Source organism: Macaca thibetana, chromosome X (genome assembly GCF_024542745.1).
Source record: "Macaca thibetana thibetana isolate TM-01 chromosome X, ASM2454274v1, whole genome shotgun sequence".
In the NCBI taxonomy this organism is placed as follows: domain Eukaryota; kingdom Metazoa; phylum Chordata; class Mammalia; order Primates; family Cercopithecidae; genus Macaca; species Macaca thibetana.
The window spans coordinates 59984302-60006690 of NC_065598.1; the positions used below are offsets into that span (position 1 = coordinate 59984302).

General features: G+C 41.9%; 1 protein-coding gene across 6 annotated transcripts in view; it reads right to left on the minus strand.

Moving 5' to 3' along the window:
• Window positions 1-22389, minus strand: part of ARHGEF9 (Cdc42 guanine nucleotide exchange factor 9) — a 179733-nt gene that overhangs the window by 115485 nt on the left and 41859 nt on the right. The window contains exon 1 of one of the 6 annotated variants that reach the window (XM_050776928.1): window positions 6992-7050. The exons of 3 other annotated variants lie outside the window; for them this stretch is intronic. In XM_050776928.1, coding sequence (XP_050632885.1) covers window positions 6992-7039 — 48 coding nt within the window. In that variant the 5' untranslated portion in view covers window positions 7040-7050. 2 more of the 6 variants (XM_050776931.1, XM_050776930.1) reach the window with 2 other exon arrangements.

Genomic DNA, 22389 nt, shown 5'->3' on the forward strand with positions numbered 1-22389 from the left:
ATTAATCATATCACAGTAAACATTTCTTTGAATCAACAATTCAAATGACATTTATTCAGTGTTCAAATAATGCAATGCTAGAAGAGGCTGCTAACCTGTTGTGTGACATGAAGAAAAAAAATAAAAACCTCCCAAAGGCTAGAACAATAGTCCAACCAAACAAAATAGAGTTTAACTGATGCAGTGCTAGAAGGGACTGCTAATTTGTAGCACAGCATGAAGAAAAAAGTTTAAAATCCACAGAAAGCTAGAATAATGGACCAACATATTAAGACAAAATGTAGCAAATTTGGTTCAAAAAACCCTAAAGTGGCCAACTTCACAAGAGAGTAGAGGACTGGACTAGACAGGAAACGGTTTGGACCTACATGCTCAAAGGCTGAGTCTTAACCCTGGCTGCACATTTGAATCACCTTGGGGAATTTTAAATTAAAAAATAAATAAATAAAGCTCCCTGGGATCTAGTCCATGAAAATTAAATCAGAATCTCTCAGATAGGGGGCCTGGCATGGGTATTTTAAAAAAAGCTTCCCAAGTGATCTGAATGTTCAGTGAGGGTTGACAATCAGTAGAAGGCTGCATTATTAGACATTTCACAGACAAAACAAAGTTCTTTTGCACTTGATCTCAGTCAGGTGGCACCTAGAGTAGCATGAACAGTTCTGGGCAGCACATTTTTAAAGAAATATAGAAAAATAAGTGTGCTTCAAAGAGAAGAACAATTGTATGAAAACTACAGTTCCTTCAAAACATTCTGTATTTTAGACTTCAGCAATTCACACTGGCCTTTCACCTTGAAGATCCCAAATAGTGAGTTTTCATAAAACTAAATAGAACTCATTAATGTATATTCAAGACAAAAAAGGCATTTTATTGAATAAAAATTCTGAGCAAAAGTGCTATACAAATGAAAGTTATTTAAAAGCATTAAAAACGTGAGTAGCTGAGGAAGCTAGTATGACTTCAGGGATGACTCCCAAATCTCCCTCCCTGCTTCCTTCCCTTTCCGTTTCCCTTTCCCTTTTCCTTCCCTTCCCTCCCTCCCTCCCTCCTTTCTTCCTTCTTTCCTTTCTTTTTTTGTGATGGAGTCTCACTCTGTCACTCAGGCTGGAGTGCAGTGGCACAATCTTGGCTCACTGCATCCTCCACCTCCTGGGTTCAAGCCATTCTCCTGCCTCAGCTTCCCGAGTGGCTGGGACTACAGGCGCGTGCCACCACGCCCGGCTAATTTTTGTATTTTTAGTAGAGACAGGGTTTCACCATGTTGGCCAGGCTGGTCTCGAAATCCTCACCTCAGGTGATCCACCCGCCTCAGCCTCCCAAAGTGCTGGGATTACAGGCGTGAACCATTGCGTCAGGCCCTCCCTCCCCACATTCAACATCACACTACCTAGGAATGACCAACTCTGACTCTCCTCTCTGTTTGAAAGGCAGACCCACTCCCATCCCAACAATCTTGCTGACCCTTACTTTCCTCATCTGTAAAACTGGGAATAACAATCATCTCTACCCACTTCACAAGGCTGATGTGATGCTCAAGTTAGAAAGGGTGTGAAATTCCTGCGTAAACTCTATAGGCCCATGAGCTGATAAGGAGTTATTAGTATTGTCATTACTGGACTGCTTCCTGAGGCTTCTCTCCCCTCTAGGTTCTTCCCCTTCTAGTTTTTCCTCTTTGTACTTTGGTGCTAGAGCAAAGTACAATAAACTAAATACTCTACAGAGCTAGATCCACCTAAGACAGAAGGAGACACTCTGGGCAGATACTGGAGAAGCTAAACTTTCATCAAGGATTCTTGGAAAGCCAGAGACTTGGTTGGCCTAGAACAAGTTGCAGAGCTGGAAATAAGAGCTAGAGAGTCCAAGATTCCCCTCCTCCATTCCATTTCTTGGGGCAAAGCCACTGGAGCTAGATCCAGATGCCTTGTAGGAGGTCTTCTGAGGAGGCAGTTATTTTGGGAGAAAAGGCTCAATTCTTACATCCCTGCCCAGAGCAAGCACTCTGCAGGCCAAGGGACCAGAGGCTGAGATGGCAGACAAAGGTTAAAGAGGAAGACATGCTTTGTTACCATCCCTCAAACCACCAGACTGTGACCTCTGGCTGCTCTCAATCTGGGCCTTACCTCAAGGGCAGAAGAGCACCTCACCTACAGCCTTGTTGGAATCTTTCAGCTCCCTAGTAGCTGAATCACACACACACACACACACACACTGGTGGGTGAGAGTCTCTGAGCCAGGGTCCAAGCCCTGTTCACCAGCTCCATTATCAAACTTGCTCTTTCAACTTGTCCAGCCTCCCCCGTCAGAAACTACTACACCAAAACCACAGAAAGAAAAATTCCCAAATTCTATAAAGCTAGGCTGATCAGGATTCCCCAAGCCACAGACAAAATTGGGGCACACTGCACAAGCACACTGCAGGTTCTGACAGATGGAGGCTGTCTCAATGGAAGAATGCTGTTCAGTTTGTTCCCACCAAGATATCACTTCACCCCCTCCCTGATGCAGCCAAAAGTCAGGGTGAAAAAATTTGTTTTTTTCAGGGCCTGCAGAGCTTCTGGCACTAAAGCTAGGCAGTGAAATGGCACAGTTAATCTTAAGGAGATGGGACTGACTAGAAAGGAATTTGAACCCAGGAGTTTTCTAATAAACAATCTCATAGCTGGATGAGGCTAGGCTGTATATGTCTGCTGTGGACATGTTTCCGAGGCATTTGCGGGAAATGGGGATTCTGTTCTTTCTTTGTTCCCTCCCCAAAAGCATCTCTCCAAGTCCCGCTAGGCTCTAGCCCTCTTTCTCTAGAGTCACTGGTGCCTGGGCCTTTAAAGGGTGGGCTCTGGAGCCCAGTGGGTGCTCAGTGATAACAGGGGTTGCTAGGATACTAGTAGAGGGCATTTTCTTTAATTCTTTGATGAGGATCCGGGAGCCAAAATCCCTAAGCTGGGATTTTGTCCCTCCTACATAGCAAAAGCTTATCCTCTACTCAAAGGGGCCAGAGAGGAGGGAATGGAATGGAGGAGCTTTATTGGGAAAAGTTGGGACAAATCAGAGAGGAAAAGTCCTCTTGTCTTTTTTACTTCTCACCCATTTACAGTGGGGAGGTGGGAGGAGGAGGTGGTGTCAGGGGTGGGAAGAAAGGGAGAAGGAGAAAGATTAAGAGAGAAGGCAGAGGAGGAAGGAAAAAAGAAGACAAGTCAAAATGCATAGGGTTCCACTTCTCTGGGCTGCATTTCTCATTTTCTCCCACTCTTTTTTTGCTAGAGAAAAATGTCCTCACAAGTCTGAAGGAGAAATGCCAAACCTTTAGGATTCACACAAGTAAAAAGTCACACTGCTACCTTTTGTTCTCTACTCTCAAATTCCCTTCTGGTTGCTAGATGGTGGCCTGCCATCTGGCTAGCAACATCCCTTTATTTGCCTGGAGACAATTTTAAAAGCGCTAACCCATTTCAACAGCTAAATTACTAATGGAAGGGCTCATTCAAGACAACTCCTTAGCCTGAGGGGTTTTAGGTGGTGAAAAGAGGACTGGCATGGGTGATACCCATCCATCCCAGCATTTGTGAAATCCTTATAGGTCCTAGAACAAGGAGGCCATTCAGAACTGTGGAACTCAATACCGTCTTTCCTCATTCCTACCACCACACCCCGCATCCACACTCAGGAGTGTGCTCCCCCACACACCCCACCATGAACATACTGCCACACACCCTACACACATACATTCCCAGAGGCTTTCTGCCAAAGGTCTGTCAGGCTCACAGAGGATAAGGTATTTCATGACACTACTTAAGTCATAAACCGAGATCAAAGACTAGTCTCAGAGACCCCTGCTCCCCTTGGGGGGAAAAAAGTCAAAAAGCTTTCCCTTATTGTTGTCCCAGTTTCCTTCCCAAATAACTAGGCAAAAAAAATCCCTTAGCTTAAACTTGTTATCCAGGCTCTACTACCAGATATCCTTCCCCTCCTCCCATCACCCTTTGATTAACATTTTGTTTTCCTTTTCACCTGTCTTTCCAGTTCATCTCCCCCCACGCCCACTGACTTCAAGTGTCTAGGGGTCATAAAATCATAAAATGCAAGAACTTGGAGGTCACCTAGTGGAAGCATCCAAAAATGCCAATGTTACTGGGAATCTCAAACCCACCGAGGAGGAAAAAAAGTGCCCAAGGTCAAACAGCTGCTGAATGGAAAAAACAAAAAACAAAACAAAAAAAAAACAGGTCTGCAGCTGCCCAGCAAAGAGCCATTCCCCACTCTCCAACACTGTATCAAAACAAAGTGCCCAGACAAGATATAAGCTTACTTCAAATAATACACTGAAGCTAAGGGGAAAAAAAAAAAAAGAAAACTCACTAAATTATCTTTGCAAAGAAATAGGTTCTCAGTTCCATCCAGGGGGTCTCCACAAACGGATCAAAGAGTAATTAATAAGAATCAGTGCCAGCAAACTTCCCAGATCATGTTTACACCATGGTACTAATCTCATAAAAACTTCAGCTTCTCACCCACACCAAGTCAAGGATAGCATGCTTTGAGGCCCCAAACCCCCTCTGACGCCATTAAATAATACTTTCTGGGTCCTGTGGCCAAGACAATTTCAAAGGCCCTCTTCACAGCCCCTCTCCTTTCAGAATCATTTCCAAAGAGACTGGAAAACCGGACATGGAACTTGACAGCATAATGACAGCAGATTTGCACATCAGACATGAACAGCCACCCACATGGGTGGAGGGGGAGCATGTGTGTAGATGTGTATGTGCCCTGATTCACTGCTATAATACATGAGCCATAAATGGCATTATTTCAAGCCAGGTAAGCAATGGAATGGGGAAGGCCAGCCTACATTAACAGGGGAGAAAAAAAAAAAAAAAACGCAAAAAAACAAGTGTTATACAGACTAGCATCGCAGACATTTCTTTTCCTGGCTCTGCCAAGAGCTTTCTCAGAGGAAACAGAAATATAAAAATAATAGCAATCGCAATAATAACAGAAACCACCACTACCATCTGATACAGACAAGCAGTCATATCTCAAACTGAAATGTCGCTTCCAGCTCATGTTTTCCATGCTCTCATCCCTTTCCATCTAGACATTTTTGGTTTTTGGTGATCAAATTTAGCACCAAAATTTGGTAACTCTTAATTTAGCACATTACAGACTTTCAGTTTGTTATGGGACTGTTTCAATTACAGAGACCTCTGATCTTAAAGTAACAAACAAGGGAGCAAACAATAACATCACCACTTTCTCATCAACCTTATCAAGTTATATTTAAAATGTAGTTCAAGAACATCATTGCAAACGAGATTACCCCAAAGGAGCCATATCCAAATACTATTATTCCCAAGGTGAATAAAGAGCTGGGTTCGTGTGTGTGTGTGTGTGTGTGTGTTTGATGAGACAGACAAAATCCCCAAACTCAAATCCAGGGCTACAATCTTTGGGAAAGGGAGCCCAAATAGCTCCTGTCAAAGTCCTCTCTTGCCAGTTCAAAAAATCAGAGAATGCTTTTACATACTATTTCATGATTCCAAAGACACTAACATTTTAAATATCTTAAAGCTTTAAGGTTCAAGAAGTGTTTTAAATGTGGCTTCTTTCAAAATTGAACCCTGGAGAGCAAATTGAGATTCAAAGGACACAGTCACCAACTGCCAGCACAACAGACCCGTGTCACTTCCCAAATTCTTGCTGCTCATTAGAGACTAAAGAATCATTTTCCCTAAATCCATTCCTTGCATCGATTATTTTCTCTCTAAATATCCAGTGCAAAGACTGTCTTTCCCACGATTGCAAATATTCATCATGCTCTTCCACAAACGCTTTTCCCCTCAAACAAACCCAAATGCACTCCTGATGGCAAGAGAAAAATTTTGACTAAAATTCCCTGATGGAGTTTAAAGGTAGTCTTCAAGGAAATGAGTTGAGAAGACACCACAGACTGCAAAGCCACTGTTTAAGGACGCAGAGCTTGCTCCATGAACGCCACATAGATTAAAAATGCACACACGCATGCACACTTAAATAAAAAGCATTTCTTCATCAACAATTTCACTCAAGCAATAGGCAACTTTAAGAAGGCACGGGCATTCTTAAAAGACAAGACACGACAAAAGATTTAGGGAGAGATAATATACCAACGTCATACATATCACAGCGAGGCCATGTTGAAGCTCAAAACGTTTTCCCCCCTGAGTAAGAAAGCTTGTTCTTTCTCTCTCTTTCCCTGTCTGTCTGTGATTTTTTTTTTCTCGGTGGCTCTCGGGATGAAATCAAAGCGAGAGTTCGCGACAGCTCAGGTGGCTGGACTCCATTCAGCGCGTTCCCAGGAAAAACATGAGTATGACATTGACAAGCAGGAGGACTACAATCACGGCAAAAACGACTACAGTTTGCACATCCAGGGTCATGGTGCAATGCAGAACACTGTAGTGTTCCAGGTGGGGGGCCGGCAGATTGGGAGATGTCAGTCTCTGTTCTGTCAGACTGTCCATACAGCCACCATGCTAGAAAGGAGAGGAGGAAGTAGGATGGTTAGGGAAGGGCTGGGTTTGGCGCCCGAGTTTAGTCGGGGGGAGGGGAGGGGGATGGGGATGGGGTGCTTGGTTTCCCCCTTCTCAGGATTGGGCTGATCTTTCGTCCCTAGCTGAGAAATCTTAGCTTGCGCTGAAGTCGGCAGAGTCCAGCATTCTCTCTCGGGCGCCACGGGAAAGGCAAAATCCTAGCTTTCAAAGGGAAAGGCGGGGGGAACCTGTGAGTGGTTCTCCGGCGCCTGCTCAGTCTGTCCGGGCGTGCGTCCGTCCGCCTGCCTGGCTACCGGTCAGTCTCAGTCTCCCCTACTCCCTTTAGTTCGCTCGCTTTCCTAAGCTTGCTCGCTCTCTTCGCTGTGCTCCCGGCTGCCAGACACTCCTTCGATCCCTGCCTTGCTGGCCCTATCCCTCTTCTCTCCCCATCCCCCGCTCAGCCCGTAGGCTGCCTTTTTATTCACCGAGCGACTGCGGGCGCTTGCGTGAGGCGCGGCCAGAGCCACTGACATACCTGCCGACCAATAACAGGTGCCGCAGTAGCACGTTCGCTGCCCAGGGGCGGGACTTGCGCTGGCGTGCTAGCCGCGACCGCCAATCAGAGGGCTCAAGGCTCCCAAGCAAGCTCGCTCTCTCCAGATCGGCGAGAGTCACCAGGCACCAGTTTTGGTTTGGGGGTGGGGAGTTTCTTGGGGGCGGATAGAGGGGGTATATAAGGAGATGGGGGAGGAAAAGAACTGGGAAAGAGGTAGGGAAGGGACCCAATAGGATGCAAAGGAAGGAGATCACGTGAAGAGGGAGAAAAAGAAGAAAACACGAGGAGGAAGGAGAAGAGAGGGAAGATAATGAAGAAAGAGAATTGTGGGGAAAGGCAGAAAAAAGGATGGGAAAAAAAAAAAGAAGGAATGGGGGGAGAAAGATAGGTAGCTGTGGAGAAGGCATGTACCTAGCAGCCACTTTGAGCCTGGGCCAAGGAGGAAGCAAAGGTGCCTTTGGCCACCGCCTAAGAATTTACAGGCAACTCACAATTAGCCATAAAAAGCTAACAAACCAGTGTTGTGGACATAATCACAGGGACACACGACAGAATTTCCAAAATCCAATTCTATTTGGCTTTCCCTGATACCACTGCCCTTACCTGATCAGATTTCCTGTCTTAATTATTTTGTTTCTTCAGACTAAGACAGTTAGCTTGCACTTTTCCAGCATTCTGGGTACTATGAAGGGAAGCCAGCATAGGGTTAAACATTTGCCATGGAAAATCCTCTATAGAACTTGCAATCTGCTTGTAATCATTACCCTGCTCTGTGACCTGGTATCTGGAGCTAAGCGGGGATAAGCCATGGAGTGGAGACCAGAAGGTTTCAAATTTACTCTCAGCCTTACCTCAAGCTTGCTGTATGACTTTTGGGCAATTCCCTTTTCCTCTCAGGGGTCTGTCTTCTGTCTCCCTGTTGTCAATGAGGACTTAGACTTATCTGAGAATTCAGTTAAACCTCAGAACCCTCACCTCAGAAAAAAACAATTTCAGTGGTTCCCTGGGCCTTCAAACCAAGGACTCCCTTACACAGGAGATCTCTCAGAGCCTTTTTGCTCTTATATTAGAGGATTATATGACTGAACAGTAGGTATATACCTAAGAAAAATGAAAACACGTCCACACAAAAACTTATACATGAATGCTAATAACAGCATTATTCACAACAGCCAGAAGATGGAAACAATTCAAATGTCCAACAACTGATGAATGGGTAAACAAAATGTGGTATAGCCATACAATGAAGTATTATTTAACAATAAAAAGGAAATGAAATACTGATACATGCTACAACATAGATGAGCTTTGAAAACATGCTAAGTGAAAGAGGTGAGCAAAAGGCTTTTGTATTATTCCATTTATAGAAAATATTCATATAGTTAGGGTAAATTCTGTTTCATGATGCTTTCGTTTCAGTTATATACAAATATAAATGTACTGGCCTGTGATGTGAAATGTATTTCTTATAGCAAGTAATACTCAAAACAGTTTGAAAACTACTCTTCTAGATTATGTTGAGACAGATACTGGTGATCAGGACAGTACCATAATATAAGCCACTACAATCTGTCTACTTGTCTTTGAAAGCTCAGTCTTATCCTGTCTCTATTTCCTCACTATCTTTTGATCCCTCAACCCACTGCATCCTGGCTTTACCCTCATTATCCTATAGAAAACTGAATCCTCTTGTGAATAGAGAAAAAAAAAAAGTGTTACTAAATCTCATGGCCAAGTTTCAATCTTTACCTTTCCTAACTTTTCTCGCATTTGACTCCACTGATGCCTTCCTCAATCCTGAAATGCTCCTTTTCCTTGGGAACACCATCCACGTGACCTGTATGTTTATGCTGTCTTCACTTCCTGCATGGGTTCTTCTTCATCCAGTCATTAATGCCATGATTTCTCAGAGCTCTTGTGATCACAGTCCCCTTTTCTTCTCATTCTGCATTTGCACTAAATGGGCTCATCTACTTCTAAGGCTTGAACTACCATCTACATTGCACATTGATGCACCTCCTTTCAACAAAATTACAACACCACTGGGAAACAAAACAGACATAGGACCTTGCTTGCACATAAGCAGAGAGCTGCTGATGACTCCAAGGTAGCTCTCCTGGACCCCAAAAATGAAGGTCCTACTGCTTTCTGGATATCTCCTCCTTAATATCTCACAAGCATATCAAACTTTAAAAGTCCCAAATTGAAGTCATCTCCTCCCACTCTTGCTGATTTCCTTCTTTCCCTGAGTCCTTTGTCTCTTGGGAATGGCAGTCACACACTGAACTAGCCAGAAACCAAGAAAATATCTACAAGTTTTTCCTCTCCCTCACCTCACTGATGGCCAACTAGTCTTTTAGTCCTGTTGATTCTCTTCCTCCTTAATCTCTCTCATTTGTCCCTTTCTCTCTCTCTCTGCTGTCACTACTTTTAATCAGTTCCTCATCATCTCTGATCCATCATAATTCATTACCTGTTCTCTTGTGCTGCTCTCCCTCCCCAATTAAGCCTCTACTCTTCCGCCCCAATTCTTTCCTCAAAAGCAGTTTTGCTCTTCTCAATCTTGTGTTAGATACTCTGGATTGGTTTTTAAGGATCCACTCCTTCTAGCCTGCCTTCCTATATTGCTGAAAAGCTAAAAACCAAAAAACTGCAACAACAATAAACTGGCATTTCCAAGATTCCTTTGCAGCCAGCGTTCTGGATATGACATAGTGATGCCAATCATATGCACATGCACAATATTTAGAAGGAGGTGGTTGGTAAGGCATAAGTCATGTCTCTGTTGCTTCTGTTGGAAAGTACAATGGTGAAAGTGTTGGGGATTTTTGTGTGTGTTACCATAGGTTCCAGTGTCTAGCCACTGGCTTTGTGCATTCCGAGAGCCAGAGAATGGGACTTTTTTTTGTTACTGAGGATCTGGTAGGCATAGTGATACTCTAGCCAACAGATGGTTAGGGCTGTGGCAGCTTCCTCATTCCTAAATTGCAGACAAGGCAGCATGCTCCTAGAGCCCCTGACGCCTCATCTTCCTGCTTGTCAGAGAGAGAGAGCAGCTACCCTGACATTGTTCTTGGAGGCATAGCCTAAAGCTTGCCCCTCCAGCCCTCCCACCAATTTTGTAAGCACTTTATTTTCTATATTAAAACCCCTTCTGCTGAAAAGAACTACAGTGGTTTATTTTTGCAGCTGAAATCTGACTTATATAACGCCTCTGTTCAAAGGCCTTCAATAGCTCCTCTGCGCATTTAAGGCAAATTCTGTAGTGTGGCATAAAATGTCCTGCCAATCTGATGTCCTTTGGCCTCTGTATCCTCAGCTCTTACCAGTGCCCTCTCATTCTCTATTCTCTAGCTACATAGAACCTATGGTAGTTCTCATAACTCACGAGATTCTCTTGCCTCAGGACCTATATAAACTGCTGCTTTATTTCTCCAGCTCCCCATCTCAAAGCTCAGCTGAGGTGCCACCACCTCCAGAAGGCTTTCTCTAATGTTGTCTTCCTCAAAAATATTCTGAATGATAGTCCTCTCCCATAGGATCCTATGTTTAACTCTCTTGAAACATTTATTAAACTGTATTGTATTTTTTTCTTGTCTGTATCCTTTACTGGACTGTGAAGCTAGGAGGGCAGAGACCATGACTGTCTTGTTCACTGCATTCTCCCTTTGTGCCCAGCACAGTGCTGTACACTTAGGTGCTTCATAACAAACATCTGTTGGATGCATGAATGTCTCCTTCATCCACTGGTCTCCACTCAAAGACTCATATCTTCCAACCACAGAAGGCAAGACCTGATGGAACCACAGAGAAAAATCTAAGCCCTTATATTCCAGGTTCACAGAGAAGGGATGCAACTTGTCCAAGATTACACAGCTAATTGCTGGCAGAGTGGGAACCAAAGCCCTTGTATCTTAAGTCTCAAAAGTACTTTTGGGAGATTTCAGACCCTGGAACATGGCATTTGATACCAGCCCTGTCCATGTGTGGGTAGCTTTCTGAGTTATATGAACATTCAACTTTGCTCACAATTTTTTTTTTAATAGACGAGTCCTCTACATTTGGAGTAGCAATACCCCCTCCCAGATATATCCCTTCTTGCTGACAAGTCTCAAGGAATTAGATAATATCTTGGTCTAGCACAACTCCGGTTCCATCCTGCCATCCCTTCTGCAACATCCTCGCTAAGTAGTTATCCAGTCTTGCTCCTACAATAATGGGGCAGTTGCTCCCTCCCAAGACAGCCCGTTCATCTTTGGGACAATCTCAGATGGCAGAAAGTTATTCTATCTCTTTGAGCCAGATGTTGTCACTACTTTTACCACAGCCAGGGCTGAGGAGCTAATCACTGCATGAGAGGGTCTGGAATAATAATGCCCTCAAATTCACACTAGTTCTCGGGTCTGAAAGGCAGTTCAACAGATTATGATAATGATAGTTAACACTTACAAACTGCTTACTCTGTGCCAGGCACTGTTTGAAGTCCTGTACATACATAAACTCTTTTAATCCTCACAACAACTCTATGAGGTAGGTACTATTATTGTCCTTATTTTGTAGATGAGGAAACTGAGGCAGAATGAAGTTAAATAATTTGCCTAAGGTCACATGGCTAGTAAGATATGGAGCGCAGATGTAAACTCAAATTGTCTAGCTCTAGAGTCTGCTATTAAACACTATTCTATATAAATGTCAATAGGTGACACATGTCCCATCTTTCAATAACATCTTACATGATGTCTTCTAGGTCACAGGAATAAAGTGTTTCAGTGTCCTGATCTGGGCCCCAGTGGCCTACCTCCAAAACCCAAGATCCCTAGTTCTCAAATCTTTTCCTTCTATCAGGGAAAAAAAACACAATTCCTAGTTGTCCTTTGCTTCTCATGTTTTGAATAGTTCCCAAAGACCCACTTCTGCCAGGAAGCACTCCCAGGCAAAGTTCCATTTTTTTGTCCCGATCCCCACTGGTGCTCACTTATTTCCCATACAACCCCTACCCTATCTTTCTTATAGTCCCTCATGCTTGCTACAGTCTACAGATATTGAATCCTGTCTGTTTATTGTCTTAGCTACTGATACGACTAGATGCTCTTGCATGTTCATGGATATCATCTCTATTTAAGACAGGCTGCCCCCTAAGGACAAAAACTCCTGTTTAGTTCAATTATTCAGCACAGAAATCACTACTCCTCCAAAATCAGTTCAATTCAATAAGCCCTTATTCTGACAGCTAAGGGATACAGAGTGGATCTCAGGGATTTTACAGTTTAGTGGGAGAGCTAATCAATGATGCACATAATTTCAATGTCATACAGTAAGTATCCCAAGCACAATCAGGTAATGAATAAAGTTGTTGATGATTACAGAAAAAATAAATAATTTTATGTTCAAAAGGGAAAAAGAGATCATCTCCTCCCAACCTCCCTGTGTAGGTATCCTCTCTACAGTATATGAAATGTGAGGGAGAGGAGGAGAAGGAAACACCTACTTTGGGCCCACATGGTGCTAGGTCTTTTAACATATTATTTTACTTAATTATCCCTAGAAGTTTAAGAAGAAGAAATTGTTATTATTTTAAAATTTTAAAACTATACCTGAGAGTGCTTACATCATTTGCCCATAACCATACAAGTTTGATGAAGCAGTAGCAGGATTTGAATTGAGATCTTTTTCCAAAGCCACCCTTTTCTTCAATTATCTCTTGTAAGTTTTGTCAAGCAGCTGCTGGAGTCTTTTCAGTAATAGGAAACTCATTCTGAAGTATCCAAGGCCATTATTCATTTTTACCTGAAATTCACTCTTTTATGACTTCTGCCCATTTGTTAGAGTGCTACCCTCTGGGCCACGGGGGGGAAAAAGAAACCGAGTCCTTCTAAGCAATAGAAAGCAGAAGACATATATTGTGGGTTCAAACCCTAATTTCTCCTAAGCAACCTCTCTGCATGCACGTGCATGCACACATACATACACACACACATGTTTTCCATAAAGAGATATATTACCATTTCTTTAAGCTCTTCCATTTGTGACATGGTTTGCAATCCCCTCCCCAGGCTCATTGCTCTTCAGTGTATCTAATCACTCAGAACACATATCCAGGTGGGAATGACAATGAGCAGTAGATAGGGACTATCACCTCCCTTATTTTGAACACTGGTCGTCCTGTTAATGCACCCTTAGGAAAAATTACCTGCCTCACATTCACATAAAATGACTTATGCTCAGGCGTGCTGATGTGTCCCCACAATGCCTTGGAAAGTTCGTGCGAATTGAGAAGAGCAGTGGATAAGAAGTTAAAACTCATATGTAAGTCCAGTCTCTGCTTCTTGGTAGCTGTGTGACCTCAAACAAGTCTCTTATCTTTCCAAAAGCTCAAACGGCTGACTTATTTTTAGTGGTAGATTTTAAAAAGCATTGGTAGTTTTAAGTCTTCAACAGCCTTGCCAAAGGTGTAGCAGGCATACACTTGGTTTCAGATGGTAACCTGTACAAATGACCATGGGTGATTAGCTTAAGTTGAATAATTGGGTTGCATAAAATTGTGTGGTGGAGGGTAGAATTTTAGGGGGAAAATCAAACATAGGATTAACAATTTGACTCTGCCCAAAGGCTTTTTAATTTTTTAAATTTGTTTAGCTCTTTCACCTCCTCAAAGAATATTTCCCTCACAACCCTCTCTAAGATTACACCACATCACTCTCTACCCCCTTATGCTGCTTTTCTCTCATGGTCCTTATCACTACCTAAAATATTATATATTGTTATTGTCTATTGATTTATTGTCTCCCTTTATAAAATGTAAGCTCCATGAAAGCAGATTGCTTTGTTCATATCTGTATCCTCAGCACCTAAAATAGTGCTTAGCACTCAATAAATATATTTTTAATGACTGAATAACTAAATTAATGAATGAATAAGTGAGTGAAGAGCAAGGCATAGCCCTGAGGACTCACAGTGTAAAATGTAAAGGAAGTCTTGTTATGGAAAGTATTCTCTGCTGCAGCCTGCGAATGCCAGTCTTCACCCTTCTCCCACCTCCAAGGGCCTTCATTAGTAAGTACTCCTCTAAAAGGTACTATAAAGATTACAGGTTGAGAATTTCAAGATCTCTTTGGTTTTCTGTTCTCTGATGACATAGTTGCCACCCTACACCACCACCCAGAAGCCTTTCCCTCAAGAAAAACTGCCTATACCACCCTCCTGTGGCTAATGACTGAATAAATACCTGAGTAAATACCCAGGAAACAGCAGTTTCCTTCTGTTCCTTCGCATGAATCTATTTTGGGCCTATTTCATATTTATTTTAGGCCTCTTTCAGTTCTATTTCAAGCAAACTAGTAGGCCAGACCATCTGGCTCTACTCAGGGTAGAGAGAGAACTGGTTGGAAAAGAGCAGCAAAGGTCTAAAAGCCCCTTTAGAGGAAGTACAATGGTTTCCTGTCAAGCTCAGGATCTTTCTGGGGCAGCTAAAGTCAATCATGCATCAGTTCAAGACTGTGGTGGGGAGTGAACATTTCTCTCAGTATCAGAACCCAGTGTTTAGTTGTAGAGCCTAATCTCCTGGATAATTCAACTCCTGAGCCTCATAACTCATTCAGTCAGCTAAACCCCTCTGACCTCCGTGTCCAGGTGTATTTGTTTACAATTTTTATTTGAACTGCAAACCATTAGGGACCAATGCCCCTAATCACCCATCATCAAATTAAGCATGGAGCTTTGCTTGTAAGAGCTACTCAACAAGAATCACATAGATAAGCAGGTAGGTGGGCAGGTAGGTAGTCAGGATATGGTAATATGTTGAAATTGCAAAACATGAGAGGGGGTGAGTATAGCTGGGGATTTTGTAAGAGGCTAGATTATGTGTCGGAGGGAGACTAAGGAATTCACTTTGAGGGACTGTATTTTCTGTAGAAGGCCAAGATAGTCTAGCAATTAAACTCCTGGGAAAATGTTAAGAAAGGGCTGGACATCCCCAAAGATTGGTAAAGAAGAGAAGTGTGCAGGACACATAAATAGATGGGGGATTGTAGAAATTCATGAGGGCCTACCTAAGACTGCTGAAGCTCTCTGTGGACTGATAGGGAGAGATTTTGAAGATATACAATGTGGAAAAAGCAAGATGCAGAATACAGTTGACCCTTGAACAACACAGGTTTGAATTGCACAGGTCCACTTATACCGGGACTTTTTTCAATAAAAGTTAATACAAAGTGTGCCTGCCTCTCCTGCCTCCCATTCCACCTCCTTAACTTCTTCTGCCTCTGCTATCCCTGAGACAGCATGAGCAACCCCTCCTCTTCCTTCTCCTCTTAAGCCCACTCAATGTAAAAACACTGAGAATGAAGACCTTTATGGTGATCTACTTCCACATAATGAATAGTAAATATATTTTCACTTTCTTAGGATTTTATTAATAATATTTTCTTTTCTCTAGCTACATTATTGTAATAATACAGTATATAAAACATATACAGAATATGTGTCAATCAACTGTGTTTGTTATAGATAAGACTTCCAGTCAAGAGGAGGCTATTAGTAGTTAAGTTTTTAGGGAGTGAAAAGTTACACGTTGATTTTCAACTTCATGGAGGGTGGGATTCAGTGCCCCTAATCTCCACGTTGTTAAAGGGTCAAATTTAGTATTATGATGTGTGATCTTTTAGGTAAAGAAGAGGGGAAATAAAATATATTTGGATTTGCTTATATCTGCATAAAGAAACTCTAGAAGGATACATAGAAAGCCATTAAGTTTGTGATCTCTGATGGGTAGATAGAGAGATAGACTGTATACATTTTTTTCGTTTGATTTTTTTACCATATAAATATATTAGCTATTCATATATTAAATTTAAAAATGATAAATCCATTATGTGATCTTAATAAGTCCTCTTTCTCTCTCTCTCTCTCTCTCTCTCTCCCCCGTGCCCTCCCCCCACCCCGTGCTTCAGTTTATAAAGCTAGGAAGATCCTAAGAGTTAGAAGTAGTGTATAGCCTTATGGCTAAGAATATAGGCTCTAGAGCCAGCCTACTGAGATCCAACCTTAGTTCTTTCAATTGCCAGTTGTGAGAACTTGAACAACTTATTTAATGTCGTTGAGCCTCACTTTACTCATCTTTAAATCAGGGAGAATGGTAGAATGTCATGATACTCATGCTGCCCCTCATTTTGAGCAAACCCCTGACTCTCAGTCACCTAGTTTCCTCATTTGCAAAACAGGGGTAGGTGTTCATGAGGGTTTAATGAGTGAATAACTGTAAAGTACTTACAACAATGTCCAGCACATAGTAATGCTCAATAAATGATAATAAATACTATTATTTGAGGGTGTGATTATATGTGCCTAGCTTTAGGCAAATCATAAACTCTCTGAGCCTCAGTTTCCTCATCTATAGATAGACATAATGCCTGCCAAAGAGATGATGAGATCATGGATTTGAAAGTACTCTGTGGAATGAAAACTCGATTAGTATATCAAGAATTGCCATAGTTCAACTTACAGAATGGGTGAACATTTTTGCAATCTATCCATCTGACAAAGGTCTAATATCCAGAGTCGACAAGGAACTTAAACAAATTTACAAGGAAAAAACTAACAACCTCATTAAAAAGTGGGCAAAGGACATGAACAGACACTTCTCAAAAGAAGACACTCATGAGACCAACAAACATTTAAAAAGTTCAACAATGCTGATCATTACAGAAATGCAAATCAAAACCACAATGAGATATCATCTCACTGCCATTCTGACTGGCAATTATTAAAAAGTCAAGAAACAACATGCTGGCAAGGATGTGGAGAAAAAGGAATGCTTTTACACTGTTGGTGGGAATGTAAATTAGATCAACAAGTGTGGAAGACAGTGTGGCAATTCCTCAAAGATATAGATGCAGAAATACCACTTAATGCAGCAATACCATTACTGGGTATATACCCAAAGGAATATAAATCATTCTCTTATAAAGATATACGCATGTGTATGTTCATTGCAGCACTATTCACAATCGCAAAGACATGGAATCAACCGAAATGCTCATCAATGATAGGCCGGATAAAGAAAATGTAGTACATATACACCATGGAATACTATGCAGTAATAAGAAGGAATGGGATCATGTACTTTACAGGGACATGGATGGAGCTGGAAGCCATTATCCTCAGCAAACTAACACAGGAGCAGAAAACCAAACACTGCATGTTCTTCCTTATAAGTGGGAGCTGAATGATGAGAACACATGGTGGGGAAACAACATACACTGGGGCTTGTTGGAGGTGTTGTGGGAGAGAGAGGATCAGGGAGAATAGCTAATGGATGCTGGGCTTAATACCTGGGTGATGGGTTGATCTGTGCAACAAACCACCATGGCACATGTTTACCTAGGTAACAAACTTGCACATCCTGCACATGTACCCTGGAACTTAAAAGTTGAAGAAAAATAAAACAACAAAAAAGAATTATCACAGTAGAAAAACGTGAGGTACTAAATGAAGATCTCACCTATTCAAGGCTCCCCCTTCCCACCCCCAGCATTCCAAATAAGATTGTATCAGAGGGGCAAGTGGAGGTCTTTAAAGGCCATGAGTCATTTGTGTATTAAGTTTCAGGAAATGAGTCCCAGTTCCCACCTCCCAAAAGCAGAGTGGACAAAATGAGCTGCACACCAGTAGTTGCCAGTCCATCATGAGATGCCAAGTGTTTCCATGTAACTGTTCCTATTTCTAGGAGATGCTAGAGTTCAGTGCTGCCCCCGCTCCCCTCAGCTGCTTTTCAGAAAGGAAAGGAAGTAGCACCAGTTCCAAAGGGTCACTCTCCCCTCTCCACACATACACCCAGTTAACAAGGATTTAAAAATTAAAAAAAAAAAAACCCTCACTTAAGCAGGAGCACCAACTCTTCAGATCTTAGCAACCTTAGCAACCAGCCCTTACAGTCGTATTTTATGACATAGAAAGTTGTTTCATAACCATTATCTGATTTGTACCTCACAAAAGCCCAAGGAGACTGGAAAGGGGTAGTGGTGGGGGTGGGGTGGTTCATCATTCACATTTTCCAGAAGGGAAAGACTGTTTCTGAGGAAGCAAATGACTTACCACTTCTCTTACTGCTTTATGAAAGAGTGGAAAGAACAAAGGATTAACAGCCAGAAGACCCAGTTCCGGAAAAAGTGTTTTGGAATCTGTACAGTTCTATACATTTGGGATTTTTAAAAATTGTCATGCTAGAGCCAGGCCTAGAACCTGAGTTTCCCATCCTCCTGGTCAGAATTCTTGAAGCTTTACTATACTGTTAATGGAGAAGGGAAGAGCAAATAAGGACCTAGAAAAAATTATCCCCTAAGAATAACTGCACCTTACATGTAAACAGAATTTTACAGCTTCCTAAATACTGTGGCTTTTTATCACGTATCAACCTCCTGACAACCTTGTGAGGGAAATGCAGCAGGAAATAGGAACCTAAAATTTTAACCACCCACATGCATACTTCCTATCCATCTTCTCTGCTGCATTTTTTCTCCTTAGCATGTAAAACTACCATATTACATATTTAGTCATGTTCTTAGCATATAACTTCCCTTTTAGAATATATGTTCCCTGAAGACAGAATTTTTGTCTGTTTTGTACACACATCTAGTGCCTAGAACAGTGCCTGCTGCATAACAGATGCTCAATAGTACTGAATGACTGAATGAATGTGTGTGCATGCACATTGAGAGGAGGAAATGGAGGCAGGGAGAAAGGCCCCATTTGTGTAAACTGATATCCAGAGGAGTTAGGTAATTTTTCTACGAATGACTTCTGAAGTGTCTTGTTTCAGCCTGTTCCCCTCACCCTACTGCTTGGCTGGTTCAGTGGCATCTTACCTGGGCCAAAAGAAACATTTTCTACCAATGCCTCTGTCCTCTCTAGGGCCAGCTCCAGGCTTGATGGCTACAGGTTGCCTGAGGTTCACCCCTTCATCAGCTCATTCATCCACTCCACAAGCAGTAACAGAGTGCCTGTTATGTCTACAAAAGGCATTCTGTCAGGCTTCACTGCCTTTACATACCCAAATGTATGCACCTCACAAACACTCAAAGGGCTTTTCTGAGTTTCCCTCTCTGGAATGTACAATGGTGAAAGAAGAAAGGGCAAAAATCATTTGAGTCTTCTCAGCACATGGCCTGAGTGTACCTCTCTTCTGTGCCCTACCTGCATTTTCCTCACTAAAGAACTGTGCCCCTCTAGCTCTCATCTTGTGTCCCCTACATGTGTGTGCCTAACCTCAGCTGAGCCATCCAAGACCCCTGATCACCAACCTTAGTCCCCTATGCGGCCCCTCATCCACTCCGACAAGATGAAAGAAACAATCACGAACCAGGAAAACCCACCAAACTACAGGAAAGGAACTGCTCAGAGAAAGAAGGAGGTGGTTCGTAAAACAGCCACAGCAGATGATTAAAAACTTCAGTTCTCTTTAAAGAAGTTCGAGGTAAACAATGTCTCTGGTATTGAAGAGGTGAATATGTTTACAAACCAAGGAACAGTGATCCACTTTAACAACCCTAAAGTTTAGGCATCTCTAGGAGTGAACACTTTCACCATTACAGGCCATGCTATGACAAAGCAGCTGACAGAAATGCTACCCAGCATCTTAAACCAGCTGGGTGCAGTTTGACTACTTTAAGGAGACTGGCTGAAGCTCTGCCTAAACAATATGTGGATGGAAAAGCACCACTTGCTGCTAGAGAGGATGATGATGATGAAGTTCGAGATCTTGTAGAAAATTTTGATGAGGCTTCCAAGAATGAGGTAAACTGAATTGAGTCAATATCTGAAGAAGATAAAACTTGAAGAAGTTACTGGCAGCTGCTATTTTATATTATGACTGCTTTTTAACAAATTTTTGTTTATAGATCTGATAAAATCTAGTTCTCTAATATTTTTAAGCCCAAGCCCCTTGGACACTGCAGCTCTTTTCAGTTTTTGCTTATGAACAATTTGCGCTTTGCAGCTAATTAAGATGAAGAAGGCTGGGAAGAAAGTTTGAGATAAAGGTAAATAAAGTTATTTAGTTAAAAAAAATTGTGCCTACCTCATAATTTCGTTGAGAAGATTATATTAGATACACATGCAAAAACATTTAGAACAGCGCCTGGCACAAAATAAATGCTGGCTTGGTAAAGGTAAGCTATCTTTCTTAAGACATACTGCATTTATAACCTTATTCCTGGTACCCCTCACCTCTAGAATGAAGGAGACTGGGCACTGTTCACTCCTGGGAAGTGAGAAGAGTAATGACCAAATAACTACTATGGAGTTATACACCTGGTTTTCATTCTGGCTCCGTTTGGAGATAGTTGTATGGAGAAGATATTCCACCTCTTAAAGCCTTAGTTTCCCCACCTTTAAAGTAGGGAGAGTGTTGTTGTGAGGATTACATGAATTCATGCATGTCATGGCACTTTTTATTTCAGTAGCTTTTGGAGAACAAGTGGTTTTTGGTTACGTGGATGAATTGTATAGTGGTGAAGTCAGATTTTGGTGCACCAGCCACCCAAGTATTGTACATTGTACCCAATATGTAGTTTTTTTTATTTCTCATCCTCCAACCCTTCCCCTTCTGACTCTCCAATATCTATTATACCACTTTGTATGCCTTTGTGTACCCATAGCTTAGTCCCCACTTAAAAGTGAGAACACACAGTATTTGATTTTCCATTCCTGAGTTACTTCACTTGTAATAACAGCCTCTAGCTCCATCCAAGTTACTTCAAAAAACATTATTTACTCCTTTTTTATGGCTGAGTAGTATTCCATGGTGGTTTATATACCACATTTTCCTCATCCACTCATTAATTGTTGGGCACTTGGGTTAATTCCATATCTTTGCAATTGTGAATTGTGCTGTGATAAACATATGTGTGTAGGTGTGTTTTTGATATAATGACTTTTTTTTCCTCTGGGCAGATACCCAGTAGTGAGATAGCTGGATCAAATGGAAGATCTACTTTTGGTTCTTTGAGAAATCTCTATACTGTTTTCCATAGAGGTTGTACTAATGTATATAATATTGTTTGACTCTGTGTCACCATGCAAATTTTACCTTTAATTGTAATAATTCCCACGTGTTAAGGGAGGGGCCAGGTGGAGATAATTAAACATGGGGGCTGTCTCCCCCATATGGTTTTTGTAATAGTGAATGAGTTCTCATGAGATCTGATGGTTTTATAAACATTTGGCATTTCCCCTGCTGGTACATTTTTTCTTTGCCTGCCACCATCCACTTAACATGTAACTTGCTCCTCCTTGCCTTCCACCATACTTGTAAGACCTCCCCAGCCATGTGAAACTGTAAGTCCAATTAAAACTCTTTCTTTTGTAAATTGCCCAGTCTCAGGTATGTATTTATCAGCAGTGTGAAAATAAACAAATACAGTAAATTGGTACTGGCAGTGGGGTGCTACTAAAAAAGTTCCCCAAAATGTGAAAGAAACTTTGGAACTGGGTAAGAGGCAGAGGTTGAAACAGTTTGGAGGGCTCAGAAGAAGACAGGAAAATGTGGGAAAGTTAAAAACTTCCTAAAAACTTGTTACATGGCTTTGCCCAAAATGCTAATAGCAATATGAACAATAAAGTCCAACTGTGGTGGTCTCAGATAAACATAAGGAACTTGTTGGTAACTGAAGCAAAGGTAACTCTTGTTATATTTTAGCAAAGAGACTGTCGGCATTTTGCCCCTGCCCTAGAAATTTTTAAAACTAAACTTTAAAAAGTAATTTATGGTATCAGGTGAAAAAATGTCTAAGCAGCAAAGCATTCAAGATGTGACTTGGGTGCTGCTAAAGGCATTCAGTGTTATAAGAAAAGCAAAGCATAAAAGTTTGAAAAACTTGCAGCCTAAAAATGCAATGAAAAAAAAAAAACTCATTTTCTAAGGAAAAACTGAAGCAGGCTACAGAAATTTGCATAAATTACAAGAAGTTAAATGTTAATCCCCAACACAATGGGGAAAGTGTCTTCAGGGCATGGCAAACCCTCCCATCACAGGCATGGAGGTTTAGGAGGAAAAAATTGTTTCTTGGGCTGGGCCCAGGGTCCCTCTGCTGTATTCAATCTAGGGACTTGGTGCCCTGTGTCCTAGCTACTCCAGCCATAAATAAAAGGGGCCAAGGTACAGCTCAGGCTGTTGCTTCAGAGGATGCAAGGCCCAAGCCCTGGCAACTCCCATGTGGTGTTAAGCCTACGGATGCACAAAAGTCAAAAATTAAGGTTTAGAAACCTCTACCTAAATTTCAAAAAAATATATAAAAATGCCTGGATGCCCAGGCAAAAGTTTGCTGTGGGAGG